Source organism: Amborella trichopoda, chromosome 1 (assembly GCF_054954075.1).
Source record: "Amborella trichopoda isolate Santa Cruz 75 chromosome 1, AtrichopodaSantaCruz75HAP2 v2.0, whole genome shotgun sequence".
NCBI classification, from domain to species: domain Eukaryota; kingdom Viridiplantae; phylum Streptophyta; class Magnoliopsida; order Amborellales; family Amborellaceae; genus Amborella; species Amborella trichopoda.
The window spans coordinates 40,099,732-40,121,365 of record NC_142336.1 but is presented as its reverse complement, the minus strand read 5'-3'; the positions used below and the strand labels follow the sequence as shown (position 1 = coordinate 40,121,365).

At 37.4% G+C, this 21,634-nt stretch overlaps 1 protein-coding gene across 11 annotated transcripts; it reads right to left on the bottom strand.

Annotated features, from left to right (window-relative positions):
- Positions 1-689: 689 nt before the first annotated feature.
- On the bottom strand, positions 690-19,969 carry LOC18437510 (uncharacterized). 11 transcript variants are annotated; one of them, XM_088865218.1, is made up of 6 exons: positions 19,600-19,844; positions 17,881-18,652; positions 7,179-8,355; positions 6,986-7,058; positions 6,779-6,848; positions 690-1,157 (listed from the first exon to the last, which is right to left on the bottom strand). In XM_088865218.1, exons 3-5 carry the CDS (start codon positions 8,207-8,209, stop codon positions 6,807-6,809), a joined length of 1,146 nt encoding a protein of 381 aa, XP_088721344.1. In that variant the 5' UTR covers positions 8,210-8,355; positions 17,881-18,652; positions 19,600-19,844; the 3' UTR covers positions 690-1,157; positions 6,779-6,806. The 11 variants fall into 11 exon arrangements, with proteins under 11 accessions (XP_088721344.1, XP_088721328.1, XP_020524875.1 ...); XM_088865202.1 differs by having other exon boundaries at positions 18,598-18,652; XM_088865214.1 differs by lacking the exon at positions 690-1,157 and adding an exon at positions 1,533-1,831.
- Positions 19,970-21,634: the final 1,665 nt, after the last annotated feature.

Below are 21,634 nucleotides of genomic sequence, written 5' to 3'. Positions count from 1 at the left end.
GATCGCCGCATACGAATGAAACTGAAGGGGAAGTTCTATAAAATAGTTGTGATACCAACTTTGTTTTATTGGACATTATATTGAGCAATCAAGAAACAATATGCCCATAGGATAAGTGTAGCTAAGATGATGATGTTGAGATAGGTAAGTTACGAAACCAAAAGCGTTAAAATTCGAAATGAATACACTAAGGAGAAATTAGATGTGGCTCCAACAGGTGATAAGATGAGAGCAATAGACTTATGTAGGTTGGTCGTATGCAGCACAAACCCAGTACAACACATGTTAGACAGTATATTGAGCAATCAAGAAACAATATGCCCATAGGATAAGTGTAGCTAAGTTGAGATAGGTAAGTTGCGAAACCAAAAGGGTTAAAATTCGAAATGACTACACTAAGGAGAAATTAAATGTGGCTCCAATAAGTGATAAGATGAGAGCAAGTAGACTTAAGTAGATTGGTCATATGCAACACAAACCCAGTACAACACATATTAGAAAGTGTGGGTTGGCTTAAGTGAAAGATTCAAAAAGGTTAAAAGATAAGCCTAAAAAGATATGGTTGGCAATAACGAGAAAAGATATAGAGATTTATGACATCACTAAAGACATGGCCCTTGATAGAGCATAATAATGGACCAAGATTCTTGAGCTGGCCCCAAATAGTTTCGTGAGCTGGCCTCAAATAGTTGAGAAAAAACTTTGATGATGATGAGATAGATTCCAGATACATGATTAAAAAATAAGAGGTCAAACAAATCTTTCCTAACAATCGTCTACACACTATCATGTAACAGAGAACACAAACTTCTTTTATTTTTTAATTATTTTTATTCTACTTCCAGCTTTGATAAGGAAGATGCGTACTTCTCGACTGATCTTCAGTGCATAATGAAATACCTGATGAATTCAAATTCATAAACCAACTTCTTTTTTGGTTTATTCTGAGTTGCTTTGCCTTTCCAATGATCTAATCTCATTTCCCCCTTCAAACAGATAAAGCAATAAATAAGAAAATAACTAAGAATATAGGTTTCCCAACTGAATATTTGATTCCCCCATTTCCCCGCCCTCTTTTTTCTCCGAAAAAAAGTGCCTCCATAAGATCCAATTGTGAAGAATGAATGCTTGAGTTTTGCAGTAGAGGAATTAAGGCACTGTCATGAGCATCCAATATGAATTAATCATTAGTCTTGAACTAGAGGTCGAAAACCTGAAATGAAAAGCTAAATTGCTAAATGAAGAAACCCTAATCAATAAGCATACTACACTACCAAACTTTGCACAACATCAAAACAAAAATTACGCCAGACTAACTCTGTGCTCCCCCTCTCCCTCCCTGTTTTGATGTTGAGAGGACATGATAAACGAAGATGTGAGGTGCACAGCAACCACAAAATGAATAAGCACAAGATCTCTCTAACAGGTCAGAATGTAAAAAGCAAAAAACCAATATTTGGGATTTCGGAGCTTGCAAAAACTAAGAAATAGCTTAGATGAATGAAGAAAATGAACATTAAAAGCACAGAGAATTCATGTCACCCCAATTTTGCATTCTCAAGTTAATATAACATGGGCAGCAACAACTATTCCAAACAAGATACAAAAGTTTACAGGAAATTTTGTACACGATACAAGAGAGAGAGAGAGAGAGAGAGAGATTGCAGACCATCGAATATCATTTAGTAACTCAAAATTAGTTTCAATTTGGCTGATGAAACCCTCTGAGGTGCTACCCACTGACTGCCTCATAAACTTTGGTAAATGAATTATCTATAGGGAGAATAGATTGCAGTCCAATGATTCAGCCATCCTGCGACCTGCACATACCCTTCTAACACAAGATGAAATCTCAAACACTCTCAGCATTACAATCCAATCTATCCTACATATATCTTGTTATATCCATTTGCTGTCAACCTTATGCAATCATATCCTCCCATTTCAATTGATTTCATCGTACATTGAAAATCATCTAGTCATATCCTATTAGACAGAGTCAGACAAATAGATTTAGTGCTGCTTCAGAACCCAATTATGAGAGGTATTCAGAATTAGGGCAAGAAATCTCTCCATATAGCCTTAGTAAATAGGATTTTTATGCATGTGTTTTTAGGCATATGTAGGATTAAGATAAATTATCATTTTAAAAAAAATTATCTTTCCTCAAAGAAATAAGAAATATGACACTCTGTTACATTACTTATGAACATTTTATTCTATAAAACGATTTGCCAATTTAATGTAAGTAATAAAAATAGAGGCCTAATAAATAAGGTTTCCATAAGAGGATTAAGCCAAATTTTAGTTCTTCGATTTTTAACAATTCTTTCTAAAAATTAAGTAATATAGTTTTAAAGAAATTACCAAAACCTAAAACTAAGGGCCAGTTTGGATGTCAAATAAATTGTTATCCAATAAAAATACAGTTTTTCAAATACCAATTGCAAAAACAACCAAGCCTTCTTTCTTTTCTTATAAAGCCGTTTGGGTGTTAAAGTCTATTTTTCTCGCTGCGATTCTCTCCCTCGACAAGGAGGGGATAACTACGCAATTAACGCTCTCTCTCACCTCGTTGCGTGTTTCTCCCTCTAACCTTGATGCAACCACAAATCCATGAGCAGAAGAATGGAGCAAACCGTGAAGGTGAATTAAAGATCTCCTTGCTTCCCTCTTCTCTTCTCCCCTTTAACAAAAGACCCAAGCTAGCAAACCCCAATAGTAAATTAAAAATTTCCTTGCTTCCCTCTTCTCTTCTCCCCTTTAAAAAGAGGCCCAAGCTCCTGTTATTGTTGTTCTTCTTCTCTCATCTTCTCTGCCTTATTTGAGCTTCCTCTTTTACCTCTGTTTTGGAGGTATGATGAGCATCTGCCCCTGGTTTTAGAAAAGTGAGCGATATAGAGGGGAGGAGCTTGGTCATTCTCGAGAGAGACAAACAGGCTTTAGTCCAACCTGCTGTGGAACTTCTGTAAGCAAACAGAAACTCCAGTGGTTGTCTCCTTCAAAATTTCTTTGTGACAGTTGATTTTCCTTGGAAGATTTCGGGTTGATGTAGTTTAGAGAGAGAAAGAGAGTAGATTTAGGGTTTATGAGGTAAAGTGAGAGTAGATTTGGGGTTTCTGAGGTAGAAAAAGAGAGTAGATTTGGGGTTTATGAGGTTGAGAGAGAGAGTAGATTTGGGGTTTCTGAGGTTTCAGGTGTGGATTGTTGGGTCACAACGTGGGGTTTGCATGGGGGTGAGAGAGCCACACTTTCATAAATAAATAAAAAACAAGTCCGACTTGAATTTTGTTTTACAGTAACTTTTGCCTTGAGACTGCAGAACTTTTTATTTCAATCTAAAAATATAGTAGTGCTAGTTTGGATGTACCCAAAATTGCAATATTTTTGGATTGCACTCCAAAAATCTTGTGAAATAGATTTGACCCATTTGGACAACCATAAGATTTTACTAGATTTTTAGATTGAAATAAAAAATTCTGCAGTCTCAAAGCAACAATTACTGTAAAAAAAAATTCAAGTCAGGCTTGATTTTTTTTTTTATGAAAGTGCGGTTCTCTCACCCCCATGCAAACCCCACCTTGTGACCCACCAACCCACACCGTGAAACCACAGAAACCCCAAATCTACTATCTCTCTCGACCTCATAAACTCCAAATCTACTCTCTTTCTTTACCTCAAAAACCCCAATTCTACTATCTCTCTACCTCAAAACCCCAAATCTACTATCTTACTCTCTCTCTCTCTCTCTCTCTCTCTCTCTCTAAACTACGTCAACGCAAAATCTTCAAAGGAAAATCAATTGTCACAAAGAAATTCTGAAAGAGACAACCACTTGAGTTTTTGTTTGCTCACAGAAGTTCCACAACAGGCTGGACTAAAGCCTATTTGTCTCTCGAGAATGATCAAGCTCCTCCCCTCTCTCTCTCTCTCTCTTTTCTAAACCAGGGGCAGACGCTCATCGTACCTCCAAAACAGAGGTAAAAGAGGAAGCTCAAATAAGGCAGAGAAGATGAGCGAAGAAGAACAACAATAACAGGAGCTTGGGTCTCTTGTTAAAGGGGAAAAGAGAAGAGAGAAGCAAGGAGATCTTTAATTCACCATTAGGATTTGTTAGCTTGAGTCTCTTGTTAAAGGGGAGAAGATAAGAGGGAAGCAAGGAGATCTTTAATTCACCATTACGGTTTGCGCCATTCTTCTGCTCGTGGATCTGTGGTTGCATCAAGGTTGGAGGGAGAAACACACAACAAGGTGAGAGAGAGCGTTAATTGCAAAGTTGTACCCTTCTTGCTGAGGGAGAGAATCGCAGAGAGAAAAAAAGATTTTCACACCCAAACTGCTTTATAAAAAAAGAAAAACACTTGGTATTTTTTGCAATTGGTATTTGAAAAACTATATTTTTATTGGATAATTTATTTTTATTTGACATCCAAACTGGCCCAAAATCTTGTGGCCGTCCAAACGGTTCAAATCTATTTCACAAGAGTTTTGGATTTCAATCCAAAAATGTTGCAATTTTGGGTACATCCAAACCAACATATAAACAGATTATCTCCTTACACAACAGATTGCTAATAAATTCTCAAAATTATCTTGAACTCCTTAATTTTTTATTTTCCAATGATGGAAAAATTATATCGTACCTTATTTTCCAAAGTTTAAGAAGTTTTATTATTTTGGAATAATTTTTATGATTTAGAAGTGTGAAACTCACCATCATCATCATCTGAACCTTATCCCAACTATTTGAGATCAGCTATTTAAAGGTGTAAAACTAAACAAAAAAAGAAAAAAGAAAGGGATTGTATACAGGAAAATTGTTTCATGAGGGTTGGACCACAGACTACATATGCAATCCAAAAATTGTAAAGCATCCATCTTAAAGATGGATGCAAGTAGGTGTTCCATCTAAAAACAATGGAAACTAACAGTTCCAATGTTTTCTTTCTAGAGTTATTATTTCTAGTTTTTTAATTTTATTTATTTTTCATATTCATGATCTCTATGTTAGAGATTACATGTCCTTAAAAATTACGTCCAAAAATCCATCTATCAATAGGCCCGCATTTGTACATATGCGGGCTTGGCCGCATAGAAACCGGGTCCTTGTATACAGTGAGACCATTTACCTTTGGTATAGGGAGGTCCCAATTACCTACAACCATCCGATGTGAAATTTGAGTGTGTCACAAAGTTTGAGAAAATTTCTTTTGAACTTTGGGCTTTGTCTATGAAATAATTGCAACAACCCAATTTCACATCCAATGGTCAAGAATAATTTTGACCACCTTGTACCAAAGGTAAATATTCTCATTATATATTTTCCCACAAAAAAAAATAGTAGTTTCATTGTTGTGCTTGTACATAACACCAGCTGTTGACTAGTAACATATAAAGTCATAGTTCTACACAGTGTTTTCAAAATTGCCAAGCCAGCTCAAAACTGACCGAGCTGGCTTGGAACAGGTAGGAGACCGGTCCAAGTCCCCCACTTGGGACTCACCTCCTAAAAATCATGTTTCTACGAGTACAATGTCACAGAAACAGTTTTTTTAAGATTGATTCGACAATCCTAAACCTCGTTTAAAAATTTTAAGCAACCAAGATTTAAATTTTAAATTTTTTTTAATTTCATTGAGTTAGTTGAGCCCGACGAACCAGCTCGATGAGTCAGCTCCACTGGCTTGGAACCTGTGGATGGGCAATTTGACCCACAGATCCAATTTTATAACACTGGTTTTACACAGAATGGAAACTCGTGAACGAAGGAATGGATGCTTAAGGCACAATATCATGATGAAGACAATTAATCTGACAATAGAATCAAAACAAAAGCCTATCATTCCAAAATATAAACATCACTTACAGCCAGAGAGAGAAAAATTAAGCATTCTAAATAAGAAATGTAGGGGTGGGGACCAAAACAAATAACAAAAAAAAAAGCATCCTCACACCAATTTATTTGCGCTTCTAGAGATCAATTCAAGGACATTCTACAGGTCCACATTAATTAATGGTAAAAATAAAATTTACAGAAAGCTAGAGGGAGAAAATTAGCCATGTTGCCACTGATTGTAGTTGTGTACTATGCAAGAATAGAGGAATGAGATACTAAACTAAACAATCATATGACTTCCATCAAAAAAGCTTCTTCCATTTCCATGGAGTAGTTATCATGACAATTACTGTGTTAAATATGTAAAGATCAATTTTCTTTCATGATGTTAATTTCTTTTGTTAGTAATGTTTATATCTCCCATAAAATGAGTGTAGTTGAGATGAGGATGTTGAGATGGATGAGTGGCAAGACAAGAAGGGATAGAATTCGAAATGAATCCATTCGAAAAAGTTTAGGTGTGGCACCAATAGGCGATAAGATGAGAAAAAGTAGACTTAGGTGGGCTGGCGATGTGTGGCGTCGACCCAGTACAACACATGTTAGGAGATGCGAATTAATTCAAGCAGAAGGATTGAAAAGGGCAAAGGGTCGGCTAAAAAAGACGTGGTTGGAAGTAGTACGAAAAGATATGAGGACTTATGGCCTCATTGAGGGTATGGCCTTAATAGACCAGAATGGCGGAACAGGATTCCCCAATTAATTGGGAATAGGCTATGATGATGATGATGATGAGTAATGTTTATATCCATTTATGGAAAAGACAAACAAATCAGGCAAGAAAAGGGAAGGTAATGCGTGCATAGCGGACATATCAAAGAAAATCAATTACCACCGATATATTCATCTTTAAAAAGAGAATACCGCCTTATTCTCTCATACCTTTATCCACAATATTTATCTTTCTGCGTCATGCTCCAAACCCAAATCTCTGAAATCCTCCAAAAGCAACCTGCAAAGAAATAAAAATAAAAATTGAAAAATAAAACTCATCTAAAACTGCAGGCAATTGATAGTTGCCAATGTGAACAGTTTGTAATTCTTTAACAGTTAAAAAGAGTCAATTTGAACATATGCAGTGGGTTATACCGTGGAGCTAGGGTCAAGTTCATGCTCAGGAATGGCACTCATTGGGACAGCCACAGCATTGTTAGAAGTCCACCTGAGAAACAATGTATAAATATAGACGATAATATTTTCCATTATCAGTAGTTGGAAACCCCCCTCAAAGAAAACAAGAAACATGGGAAAAAGTTCTAACAGCAGCATTTCACGCTGTTACCTTGAACAAGTGCGCTTGTCATGACCTTGCTGCTTGCAATTAACACATGTCTTTCGCTTCTTTGATGCATTCTCCCAACCGAGATTCAGATTAGTAGTTGGAGGGCACCCTGTTTTGTTTGTATGTTGAGGATCCCCCAGAGTCACATTCTCATTAATAGAAGCTGGTTGACTTACTTTGTAAGTATTATCTCCTTGAACACCACCATTTTGTGTGAATGTCCTCAATTTGTTGGCAATGACGTCTTGCAAAAGCTTTTGTATACCACGCATGGCAAAACGGTAGCTCTCTGCAGTTGTGGCCCCCTCCGCCACAACTTTAAGGGCATGATCACGTAGATCAATGTATCGCAAGGTCAAAGGCTCATGAGAGTTATCATCTTGCTCTTGCATATTGCATTCTCGACTCTTGTTTTCAACTTGGTTCTCGAGTTCTTTGTCAAAAGCGCCAATGAAGTTTAAGTTTTTTGCTCTGTTAGCTGCACGCCTATGAGATCGAAGAAGCACAACATTGGAAGGAGAGACCATTGCATGAGAATGCTCCTTAAAAAACTTTTTAATGACCCATTGTCCAGACTCCACTCTCTTAGCATAAATCCTCGCTTTGCACCCTTCTCTCGTATGTGGTCGTGGATTCTCACTCATTAGGTACTTTTTTCCTCGGTGACCTTGCCTAGAGCACACATAGTATTGACTGACATTCTGACCATTCTTTGCACGGCGATTGCCATAGATGCGGATGCCAAAACCCATCTGCCGTGCATATTCATTATAAAAGGCCCTCACTGCTTCTTCAGATTCAAATACCATGCCTTCAAATGGCTCCATATTTCTACGAACTTCACAATCAATTGTTGCATTCCCTGGTGAATTTTTCCCCATCTTGTCATTCCTGTCCTCCTGCGAGTGCTCAACTTCATTATTGGCATGCAAGTGCTCATTTTCCCCAGAGTCATCTATCGCCTCAACATTACTCAAAGCACGCACATTACTATTAGAAGTGTCTCCAGATACAGGAACAGTCGATTCCATTCTCTCAAACTTGTCTCCCCAGAATCTTATATCACCTAAGTTTGCCCATGCCACTTACATTTCTATATGAAGCTTCTCAAATTCAAGACTGCTTAATTCAAATCTTCTACCAGAGAGCTCAGATAATAAGACAAATCCCTTGAAATCTACAAATACAGTCATATCTTTAGTTCTACAAAAAATGTAGAAACAACGCATATGTTTACACAATTGAAAAGAACTCTCGTTTACTCAAAACAATACAGGTTATGTGCACAACTATATGTACATAATATTAATTATATGCATATTGCTATATCAATACATTACAAACTGCTCTCGTATAAACAAAGTCCAAATAAGCTACCAAATAGTCACCAAACACTGAACGACTAACAATTTTTAAAATAAAAAAAAGTCTCCTTTAAAAAGTGCTGTTCAACAAGAAAATCTACAAAAAAACATAAAGTAGGCAAATCTTAAAATCAACCAATTTAAATAACCACAGTTTAGAAAAAATAAATATGAACAAGCATACAATAAATTTATGAAAAAGTAACCAAACAAACCAGAAGTTTGTATAAAATTGCCGAAAAAGAGCATTGGTTCAAGTCATAAGAAGATAATTAATAGTCCCTCTGATTGGCCCAAAATATAATTAAGGGACCTAGGCCCTCTAAGAATTTGACAGGATAAAAAGAAATAAGGAAAAATGTCCTTACCAAAGGGTACCCTAAAACTCAGTTTGCTGCCAAGTTAAAAGACTGACAGTGCAATAAAATAGATTGGGTTGTCCTGCCATCACGTGCTTCTGGAGAAGGGCTAAATAAGGAGTGCACTTTCAAGGATGACCGAATGTGCATATTGACAACCGTATACACAACCATGTATGGGCCAAATGACCCAGGTAGAAAGCAGTACTGAGTGGAACTACATGGCCTTCAGACTGCAATAGAGTGAGGGATCCAGTAATATCTAGGCTGCATTGATTTCTCATCTGGGCTTACTGGAACAAAGGTGCCCAGGGATGACAGTCATTTATCAAATTCACATAGACAATGGTCAAGAATTGGGAGGGATCCATCAATATCTAAGTTGCATTGATTTCTCATCTGGGCATACTGGAACGAGGTGCCCAGGGATGACAGTCAATGACTTAAAAAGCCTGGTCTGACCATATGCACATGCTTCTAGATGTACTTTCCCATGTGTTTTGGCCATGTCCTTTTGTATTTGGCAATATAGGACCAAGTGTTTTAGCCTCAAGGAATTCATGAAAGTATGGCCCTTCTCTTGTGAGGTAGGAGAGGTTGTTGGCTTTCTCCTCACCAAAAACCTTCCAAGGGAATAAAATCAAGTACAAGGCATAGCATAACATGGTATTCAACCAATTAAAATATAGGAATGAGATGCTTTTCCATGAGATAGCGAATCGACATGAGGAGTGTGAGGGTTCAAGATTCAAATTAGTTCCAAGAAAAAGTCAAGAAGATCACTAAAAAAAAAAAACTAATGAATTGATTGAAATAAAAAAGGAAGCTAACAAGCCTAGTTTCAATGATTTCACCCATCATCAGTGACTGGACTCTAGACACAAGGAAAGCTAGCTAGAATTTGTAAGCTTTGATACGGACAAGGTTGATTACCAGCTAAGGATAAAAAGATGGACATGGATACAGATAAAGGAGATACGAGTTGACATTGCTCGAAATCGAGCAAATGATATGGACATGTGTATCCTATCTAATACATTGATACTTATCTAATACAACTTATATGGTACACAGAACATGTGCATCCAACACATTTTTAAAGGACATGGTATTTGAATCTAGGACGTAGTGCTGCAATCATAAACACTAAACCAATCAAGTCACAGCTTAATTCCCAGGTATTTAACAATTTAATACCTACATATGCCATATTATAACGCATAATATCCATGTCATATTTTCAGTATTTCTATTAAGAGAAATGATCCTATAGAACCCTCCCCCACCCATGTATGTAGGACCCCAAAGGATCACCATTAAATTTGGCACGGATCTCTAAAAATGTCGAGTCCCACACCCATGTGATAACTTTTCCAGAGATCCATGCCAAATTTAATGGTGATCCTTTGGGGTCCTACACACATGGGTGGGGGAGGGTCGTATAGGATCATTACTCTTCTATTAATACCAGTACACTAAGAATAAAAAAAAATTCGACTATATCAAAGTTTGCAGTCTTTTGGGTGCGATGGTAGACCAAAGGGTTTAAGGGAGTCTTCACTATCCTAATCAGACTGACAACATAACCAAGGCAAGCGGCTAAAATATGTACAGAAGACACTGGTTACAGGGCAGGCAACAATGTGTCTAATATTTCAAAGAGATATTAAGATTCAGAGGTAGGAATTTTGTGGACCCTCGGGGGGTTTTGCGACAAAGACTATATTCCAAGTAGCAAATGCAATATAAGGCTATAGACCAAGGAGATCTGAGGGATTTTCATGTCAAGAGCTCATAGAACATTGGCAGCTAAGACCACAAATAGGCTGGTGTCAAGACTCTTGGGAGCCAACACCATATAGGATTGTGGAATTTGGGTGGCATATATGCAGCAGTACCGTAACAACGGATAATATTCTACATAGGGGCTTACAAAGCCCTAGCATGTTTTGTGTACCAAGACAAGAACAAGCTTGTTCCACCACCTACTCATGAATTGCAATGTTGAGAGAGCCAGGTGGTCACATGCTTTAATTCTAGAATGACATGGATAGACCTTCTATTGTGGAAATTAAACACGCACATTTTATGCGGGGTTGGTTCTCCAAACCCTTTAAGGGAAGGGACGATACCATGGAAGATATTTGCCACCATAATTACCAGGGGAGGAGAGAAAAAAGCTTCGGGGTCGAGAGTAGAAGAGCGGAGAGAGGAAGAATCAAAGTTCTGTGGTCGAGGGAACATTTTCCGTAGATTGGAAAATGTAGGGATCGAGATCCCTGACTTTTAGGGATCGAGTGCCATATCTGCAAAGGAGTGAATCCCCTATGGGATGGGATTGCAGTCTACCATGTTAGGATCGAGGTTCCCAAAGTTCAATTATCCGTTGTATTGTAATTTGGCAGTGAGTTCTATTTAACAATATTTTAACTTTTTCCAAATTCACAAACAAAAGTATCAAGGTAAACAAGAATCATCATAGAAAATCTATTGGACTTTTGGTTATCAAGGGAGTAAGATTTAAAAAATGAGTCATGATACAGAAAGCAATATGGCCATATAATTCTTCATAAACTCCTTGGCCATGATCTCTCTCATTCCCTCTCTCTCTAGCTCTCTCAACAGCTGGTGAAGAGATACATTCACTAGAGACTTTTATGGATTTCTTATTCTCTTCAAATTCCTTTTATGGACTCTTATCATAATTCCAACTTCTTCCTTTCTTTGAAACTAGACAGAAGTCACATTTCACAAGGTGCGTAAAGTTGTGAACTATAAAATATACAGGAAATAATGGCATTTAGAAAGTTTGTAGCTCATAAAAGTTGTAGATCCACACTCCATTGTATATGAACCCAAAAAATGTGTCGTTGAAACTCGCACCCAATGCATAGGATACTTGATTCCGTGTTGGTGGAATCACGGTTCCGCTTACTCATGACACGATGATTTTTGGTATGGGAATCTGGGTCCCATTAACATAGGATCAAGATCTTTCATTTCCCTAATTGAGATCCTTAATATCAAGGAATCCCCATATATGATCCCATGTTTCAGATCGTCGGAATGAAATCGTGCAGAAGCAAACCCTCAAGAGAAGATCCTAATAACTACGTTTACCACCTCTTATTCAGGAACTTTTATGGAATATAATAATCTTATCTTTAGAAAGTCGCTAATTAAGAATCAAGGTCCTCTAAGAGTGATGCAGCCCAGAATACTGCTCTCTAGTAACTAGATAAGAGAGACAAGTTGAAATTTACTGGAGGAACCACACGAGAGCAACTAGTCATTAAATATGTTCTTTTATATTTTTTATTATTTTTTGAGATATTTTATTTATTGAGTGACAAGTAGTAATTTCCAGAAAGTCTTTTTATTCACTTAAAGTTTTTTATAATGAATATTCATGATTAGATTAGTAGGATGGTCAAGATTAAGTCTTGTTTAGAGTTTTCTAATAAAGATATGTAATCAAACATAAAAGAAACATCGTGTTATGGACTTTATTCAAAACCCTAGAGCAATAAGTACCCATTCTTTTATCAATGATTTTTTAATCTTTCTTTAACTTTGGATCTTCCCTATTTCTTCTTTGCTAAAACCCTAGCTCCAAGCTACTAGGTCTGTGCTAGGTTGGTATCAGAGTCTGACAGTCTGTATAGATAGTACTATAGCACAGACGATACCATACAATGTTCGGATGGTATCGTAGCACTGTACAGATGGTATTGTAACATCGATTTTTGTGTCCTAGATCAACAACCATGCCTCCACATAGAGGAAAAGTAGTAATTCATAGAAGCCTTTGATGCTAAATTGCAAAAAAGGACTGTAGATCTGAGGTGATTGGTCGAAGTCCTAGCTCTGCGTTTGGTGCAGATGGAACCCCCGTCTCAGAATGATGAGATTGAGGCAAATGTGGAACCCATGAATCCCTTCAATGATCAATCTTCAAGGAGAGAGGTAGCTGATAGTACTGATAGGGATAGTAGGAGGTAGGAAACCACTCTCAAGGTTGAGATCTCGGAGTGTTATGGAAGTCTATCCAAGGACAACCATGCAAAAACTTTCTTTTTAGCAAATGGTTCTCAAGATCAACACGTCGTGGACTGGGACTAACAACGAGTCTTTGACAAGTACCTAGATGAAGATTTGGGTGTTGTGAAGGACGTGGGAGATCATAGCTTTAATGGTGATCCAATCCATAAAGAGGATTAAGAAGATGATCCTACCATTGGAGAGGATTTTGTGGATGCTCCTATTCTTGAAGAAGAATAGGGTGGATGTCTAGGAGTTATTCCCAAAATATTGAAGGTAATTGATTTTTTAGTCCCAAAGAAAGTAGCGAGGAGAATGGTGTTGATGGATGTAATGATCCTAATGTTTTTCTTCTTCGAGTTTTACCTGAATTTGGGGTATCACATAAGGTTCACACCAAAGAGTTCAACGTATTTTCTCCTGATCTCTCAATTGATGAGTTTAATATAGGAGATTCTCTCCAAAAGGGTTGTTGAAGTCATTCTTTATGAGAGAACTCAGGCTGACTCTGCTCTGCTTTGATGGAATAACCAAATCTAATCCTTATCATCTTTCCCTAAAACCTAAGCCTAAGGAACCTAATATTTGCATCTCGACCTCACAAAATTCAGCAAAAGCAAGCCTTAAAGTTCAAAGATTTTCTTCCACTCTAAGAGCAGAGTTTTCCTTAGGTATGTCTATGATCGATAGTGTTGTGTGCTTGCATCGCACCAGTGTTAGTTTTCATTTACACAAAACATGATGGATAAGATGTATACGAGAGGGAACATAACCTGGAAAACATTGATCTCTAGTTGTTTTGAATTGTATATCTTTAAAGTCGAGTTACAATGTTTCCAAAAGATGAAATACTCTGGCTTTTGGTCTTCTCAATCCACCCTTGCTGGTATTGTTGCATCAATATGGTGTAGTGGACAATTGGAGAGTATGGAAGCAATTAAGCAAGCACATGTTAAAGCTGTGAAACGTGGGTTTGGCAGTAATCTTTGCACCGGCATTGCACTCTCCGAGGACGTATGATTGGAAGTGATTCAAGATTCTTCCCTCCTATGCTTGTTCATGGCTCATAAGTTGAGCCAGCACAAGATTGAACCATGCGAAGTGGTGCAGAAGATTAATGATAATGCCTAAAATTGAAGCTTCCCAGCTACATTCGCACTTCCAAAGTTTTAATTTCAAGCATCTCATTCCATATCATGGTCATACCTCCAACGACGAGTCGTCGTATTCGAGGGCGAATGCTTCTAAGGAAGGGGGGCTGATGCTAGAATACTACTCTTGAGTATCTAGATAAGAGAGACAAGCTTAAAGTTTAGAGGAAGACCCTAGTCATTAAGTCTGTCCTTTTATATATTTTATTTATTTCTTGAGTCATTTATTTCCTTAAGGGCATGAATAGTAATTTCTAAATTCTTTTGTCTATTTAATCACTTAAGTCTATTATAGTAAATGGCCAGGATAAGATTAGTTAGATGGCCAAGATTAACTCTTGTTTAGGTTTTCTTATACAAAGATTTTCTTATCAAGCATAAGGAAGTATCATGTTCTGGACTTTATTCAAAACCCTGGAGCAGCATGTGCTCCTTCTTTTATCTCTCGCTTTTTAATCTTTATGCAATTTTGGATCTTCCCAATCTTTTTCTTTGTCAAACCCTAGCTCCAAGCTACTAGGTATGTGCCAAAAAGCAAGCCTGAAATTGATGAGCATAGCTAGAGAAGAGTTTTTTGTTTTTTGGTAGCTAGAGAAGAGTTTCCCCTTTGATGGCTATTAAATCTCCCAAGTGACTACAATAGGGGGTGATTCTCCTCAATCGTGAACATCTGAATGAACCCGAGTTGGTCTGGGTACCTGCTAGGCGCTTAGAAACTAAAAGAGATGAGATGCAGATGGGCAGGTTGTAGTCTAAATCTCTGAACTACTGGGTGCGTGTAACTCTTACTTTGTAAATGCAATATCGATCTTTGTGGGTTTCAAGCTTCATGTGGTGAAGCATGAGACACTAGACATAGCAGAACCGGATTGCCTTAGTGTTATAAGGTACGCAAGGAAAGAAAACATGCCTCTCTAGTAAGGACTTGCTATATTTTTTATGAGGTTTATAATATTCATAATTTGAGTATATTCCTTCCAAATTGTAGCAAGGGAAGCTAATGATGTGGCAGATGCCCTTGAAAGAAGTGACTGCTACAGGGTAGCCTTCTGGTGAAGGGTTTAATATCGGCTACAGAGATGTCTCCTTGTCATTGACTTGACATGTTTATTTTGGGGTCTTGTATTGTGATGGTTCTCTAATAAACTCTGGTAAATGATCCAAGGAAAGAAAACCAAAAACCCAAAGAAAATAACCCTAGATAATGGTAACCATATAGGCCACAACACAAGCACACACACAAACAAACAATGGGATGGAGCTAAGAGATAGAGACTCCCCTCCCCTTCCCCCATTCCAAAGACATCCACCACCACCTGCTTGCCAGCCAGTAACTATCAACACCAGCCACCACCATTTCCCAATCCCTCCATCGTCTCAATCCTCTTCAAAATCACTCTAAGAGCAAATGCGTCAGAATATGTATCCAATATTGAACCTCCGACCAGGCCAATGCTTGGGTTGCTGCAAGTGTGTTCTGGAAAGAGGAAAGCACCCATGTTCTCCTTGGTCGAAAGCCAAATCATTCTCTGAAGTTCTGCAATCTGATTCAAACCCAGTCTTCCCTGCTGTTCTTATCCTTCTCCACAGATTGTTGATAGCAAAAGTTGTATATCCCTTGACAAAAAAGAGGTTCAACACACAATGGACAAATTCAATAAACTGCTTGATGGGCTATTTCTTGGAGAGACATCCTTAGTGGAGCCTTATGGTTCAATGAATTTGACAAACCTTGAAGATAACTCATCACTTTGAAATCATTTCTAAAGGTAAATCTCATTCATTTTCAAGTTCACAAATTAGGATAATTTTGTTAAAATGGAAAGTGCGGGACCCTCGTTCACTGGCATCTGTTACATGCACTTTGAATAAAGGCAAACTTCCCCAGATTACAAACTCAAATAGATTCCCATAAGGCTGACTTACTAGATCAACATCAATACTGTTAATGACCCAAATCATTGGATTGTATTGCTGCTGCTATTGGGAAGCCAATATCCATGGATACTGCGACCAAGGAAAGCAATTAGCATGTGCTGGAGTCTGTTATAAAAATTTAACCTGGTTCATCTCTACAATGGTAGATTCTGATAATGAACTAAACACCCAAGTTTTCTCTATGGGTCATGAAGAAGCTTCCTGCACACACAAAGAGGTTCCAGTGAACCCTGTTGCAGAAATTTGAGAAAAACCAAAACAGACAAAGGAAAGGGAACAGATTCGATATGAGGGCAGGAATGGAGGTCTGTCAACCAGAAATACAAGAGCTCAAACGAATCCAAGAAAATAGTGAAACCTCTGTTTCCATGTCATCCTCACCTTTGCAATTTCAGCACTGGATGAAGTGCCGGAGTCACAGTTGAAAGAGGATTAACCTAAGGTGGCTATAAATAAACAGAGGCAAAAGAGCTCTCCTAGCAAAGAGAAAATCAAATCCAAGGAGAAGAACTAGATGGATTTGATGGGCTAAAGGAACTCAAAACATAGTAGAAATTTCCAGAGGTTGTGTTTGAAAATGTTACAGAGCAGCCACCAAAAAGTTGGAGGGCACTCCATTCCAGCAGGATAAGAGAAAGGAGTTACACTAAGAAAGCCCAAAAGATGGTGGAAAAACTTCCTTAGAGAACCATGAAATTTTCAGTGCAAAAAATTATCAATATATACAAAAGAAAACCAGTCCAAAAGTCTTGGGAAACAAGAAGAGGGAGTCTTTGCCAGGAAAATAGGAACAGATGAGAGTTTGCTTGAAAATCAGGAAGCAAATTTCATTAACAATCCAGTGCTGGAATCTCCTCTGTCAGCCACAGATGCCCTAAATCACTGGCCACCCGAAAACATCGGCTTCCCATTGGCTAGATCAAGCTTAGATCCAGATCCAGCCACCTCATTAGCCCTTTAAAACTTCAAATCTGATTCTTTCAACACATTGGATGGTTCAAATTTGGGATAAATGAGCAAGTATGTTTGGGGGGCAACGAATTTCAAAACAATTCCAGCCTGAGGTCAAATATTATACTCCGTAAAAGACCAAATTAAAGCACCAAAATAGTAAAGATATACAATAACACCACAAGATGCTACAAGCACCACCATGCTATATATAGAAATGGTAATGAATGCTACGAGTTCGTTGCGTATACCATTAGCACCTTTGAGGACGAAGAACAGTGTGCTACTCAGAGTTTAGCAACTGATGGCCCTCATCGCAAATGTGAAAACTCAGTCCATATGCTACCAAGAAGCACATACTACTAATAATAATGAACATGCTTTAAATATATGCCTAAAGAAAGACTAGGTAGCATATAAAAAATAAAAAGAGAAAAAGACAGAAAAAGATAAGAAGAAATGGAAGAGATATCCTTTGCAATAATACTGGCAGAATCCCTTTTATCCACAGATTTCCCCAAGCCCTGGCCCAAAGCTGGAAAAATTATATGGAAGGCTTCCACTGCTGCGCTTATATGGGTTATTTGGATAGAAAGGAATAATAGGATATTTCAGGGACTCTTCGACAGTGGCCTGCACTTCTCCACAAAGTCAAGACCTTGGTTACCTTTTGGGCAACCAATCACAAAGTCATCGCTGGTACACCTACAAACTTTTTTCTAAGCCACTGGGATAATATCCTATTTCATCAGCAGCGGAAAACTCAAAAATCCAATTACTGGCAACCACCTCCGAGGGGAACTATCAAACTTAATTTTGATGGTTGCTCAAAGGGCAATCCAGGCCCCGCTGGGGCCGGTGGAGTCTTCCGAGATCACGAGAGGAATATTTTACTTACGTCTGCCGAACCCCTAGGCCACACGGACTCACAACGTGCTGAAGCAATGGCACTGTTGATGGGGCTCAAGCTCTTAAACCCCTCTTGGGGATCTCACTTGATAGTTGAAGGGGACGCATACAATATTATTTCTTGGGCTTCTAGAAAGTCTACACCAACTTGGTACATAGCTTCGATCTTTGATGAGATTGAATTCATTTGCAGGGATATCAGCATCTCATGGAGGCATATCTTCAGGACGTCCAATGAGCTCGCACATCTCATGGCCAATGACGGAGCCGATCTTACAAACAGTCTTGGACCTCCTTGAAGTTAGCTGCAGATTTCCTCTCCCAGTTTTGCTCACCACTTGTATTCATGTTGTAAAAAAGGGTGTTTTACAAACCCTTTCACCATTTGGCTGTGCCAACTTTTTGATGTCACAGCACTGGACTGTTGTCCTTTCCTGTTGCTTCTGTAGAGGGATCACCTAGACCCGTCAGTGCTCCGGTAGGTCCCAAGTTTGTATGGGATGCTCCTAACACATGTACATACTACTTCTTTTTTAATGATACAGTTAACTTTATCAAAAAAGAAAATTAATAATAATAATACTACTGGCAGAATCTTGAAAGCCCCAAAAGCCCAAAAAAGTCAAAATCTAAATGACAAGCAAAGTAGTAGCACATCACAGAATCTCTTATGCTAGAGTATAGAGTTAGGCATCACGATACGAACTCTTGTACTCGTCCTCACATTTGGACAACAAACTATCGAGCAAATAGTCTTCGACCTGTTGTACATAATATTTGAGATTAATAACTGGGGGGCCGCCGGGGCAAACCCTACTAGCCTAGAGAGAAAATAATACAAAAAGTAACATTGAAATAACCAATAACCTTTGTTTTCATTCTCGTCACTAGACCCTGTGGCATTTCAAATCCAAAGAACAAAAATGTGATAATCACAAAAAGAAAAGGCCAGATCAAATTTAGTAGTTTTCACAAGTTTTAGTACTTCATGTCCAAAGAATTAAAACCAAAAGCAAAGCATCATCATAATCACAAATGAATGTCATTTTTTCCTTTTTTTTCTTCTTGTTTGTAAGTCCAAACAAAGAATAACATTTTTGTTTTCTTGATCATCTATAGAAGGAATGACATTACCCTAATTCTGAGCCTAAAAGCAAAAAAAAAAAAAAAAGACAATCAAACTTATTACACAATCAGTTTCTGTTTTCCTTCCCCAGTTACACATTACTAGAAGTTAGAAGCACTATCAATATCAATATCAACTCACATCTAGGAAACCAGTTTCTTTTTTCTCCTTGTTAGTATACGCGGCTCACATTTTTCTATTCTGAGTGTAAAATATATGTACATATTTCTTTGAACGTATGAATGCAGGATATGTTAAAGTCAACTTCCACAAAGAAGAAAATCAATAGGCATATATACGAAGTTACGGCAGGACAAGAAGAAAATGCATTAGGTCAACCCAAAGTGAAAATTCGTTTCTTCTCTGATACCCCTTTACTACTATTAATATCATTGCTCAACTAAACAAAGAGAAAATAGAGAGGAATAAACAAATAATGAAAAATTCCACAGAGAACCAGAGAAACATATAGAGAGAGAGAGGGAGGGAGAGTGGTGGGGCATGGAAAGAAAGAGAAATGGGGAATAGGGTGGGTCAGAGAGAGAGAGAGGGTGGTGGGGCATGGATAGAGAGAGAGAGTACCTGAAGTAAGTTGAAGGCGGGGTATTGGGAAAGAGGAGGGCGGGAACAGGGGTTGCGGACGAGGAGGAGGAGAAGGAGGAGGAGGAGGAGGAGGAGATGGAGCTGAGAGGAGGCGGCCCTTCGTTCTACAGGCCGCATGGTACATGTGCCACAGTGTTCAGTCATTTTGCTTTGTGGATTTTTGAGCTTTGACCTCCGTTGCTGATTTGCCCGGTTTTGGAAGGAAATAACATCAACATTCCAGCGACCGCTGCACTGAGCCATGGTTGTTTTACTGCAGGGACCGGTGAAACGGATAGCTCGACGACTTAAGGATCGGGCGAATTCATGATACGGTAAATAAATAGCATTAATATGCTTTATTTTTGTTACGAGAAAAATGAAACAATTTGGTACTTTAGTGGAGACTTTGAATTTTTTTTAATTTGATATAAATAAATTTGGTATTTATATATAAAAATAATAAAACATATCAAAATAATAAAAAAATTTAAAAACTTTAAAAATTAAAAAAAATGTTTATATATAGGTATTTTTTTCTGAACGAAGCTTTGGCCGAAGCAGATCGAATCACGCCGAAGCAACAGCACCACGTTTCTCTTTGCTTTGATTTATGCTTAATATCCGAAAGCTTCGGCCTCTTCGGCCGAAGCAAAGTGAATTTGATAACATTGATTATTATGCATCTGCCCCCCTCGATCAAAATACCTAGCAGAGTTGATTGTTTCAGTCTAAAATTTTGTGACCATTTAATAAGTATTAGATGATTATTTTTAAAAGAAAATTTTAAATTTTGAGTTTTGTAACATTATAGGACCAGTTTCTATGTGGGCAAGCCCATATATATGTAGAAATGCAGGCATCTTAATAAATCTATTTGTTGAGATGGATTTCAAGACTTAAGTTTTTAGGACATGTAATCTCTAATACGGAGATTATGAATATAAATAAATAAATTTTAAAAACTAAAAATAATAATTCTAGTAAGAAAACATTTGAATCATTAATTTCCATTGTGTTTGGATGAAACACTTACTTGCATCCATCTTTAAGATGGATGCTTTACACTTTCTGGACTGTATATGTAAAAATGCAGTTCAGCCTACATGAAACAAGTTTCCAACACTATATCAAGTCGTTCAAAAATTGGACTATCTCTCTTGAGGTATTTGTTTTTTCTACTACATATAAAGTTTATTTGTAAAATTGTTTCTAATATTATTTTATGGGTTGTCCCCAAATTTGACTTCTAAAAAGTATCCATAGCATATTTTGCCTAAAAGAGGAAATGGATAGTATATTCCCTCAGGAGGAGGAAATCTTTTAGAGGCCGTTTGGATACCTGAAAATATATTCCTAACGTAATACATTACTTGCAAATAGATTATGACTATTTGGGTAGTATTTAGATGCAACCTGGAAAATACATTGCTACGATTTAGCTATGTTTAGAAGAAATATAGAAAATGCATTACCAATATTTTACCAGCACTTGCCTATAAACTATAATTTCTTTCTTTCTTGTCACAAAATTCTATTGAAATGTAGAATTAAAGTTATCGTCCCACCATTCCAAAAAGATTTTCTAATAATAACATAATTTCCAATCCAAAAAGATTTTTTAATAATAACTTGTATCATTCTAAAGTCATCATCACACCATTTTCTACTTATTTTGCATGCCTCTTTGGCACTTATATGGAATCCCATATCTTCTAACATGACTAGACTTTGGTTTCAACATGATAAGTCATTGGAATATTATGATTGGATTAACATGTTCTTATTGTGATAGGTTTTATGTTTATTTATTTTTTATAGAAGTCTTTCAAATGTCTCTATATAATTTTAAATAAGCAATAAATTTATGATACCAAATTCAAAATCTTTATGGTACAAGTTAAAAAATGAGAAGAAGTTTGATTAGTAAACTAGAAAGTTTGATAATTACAGTAGAAATTTTGAGGCATTGGAGGAGACTAAAGAAGTAAGGCGTATTCACACCAAAATAACTGGTTAAAAAAAAGGTGCACCT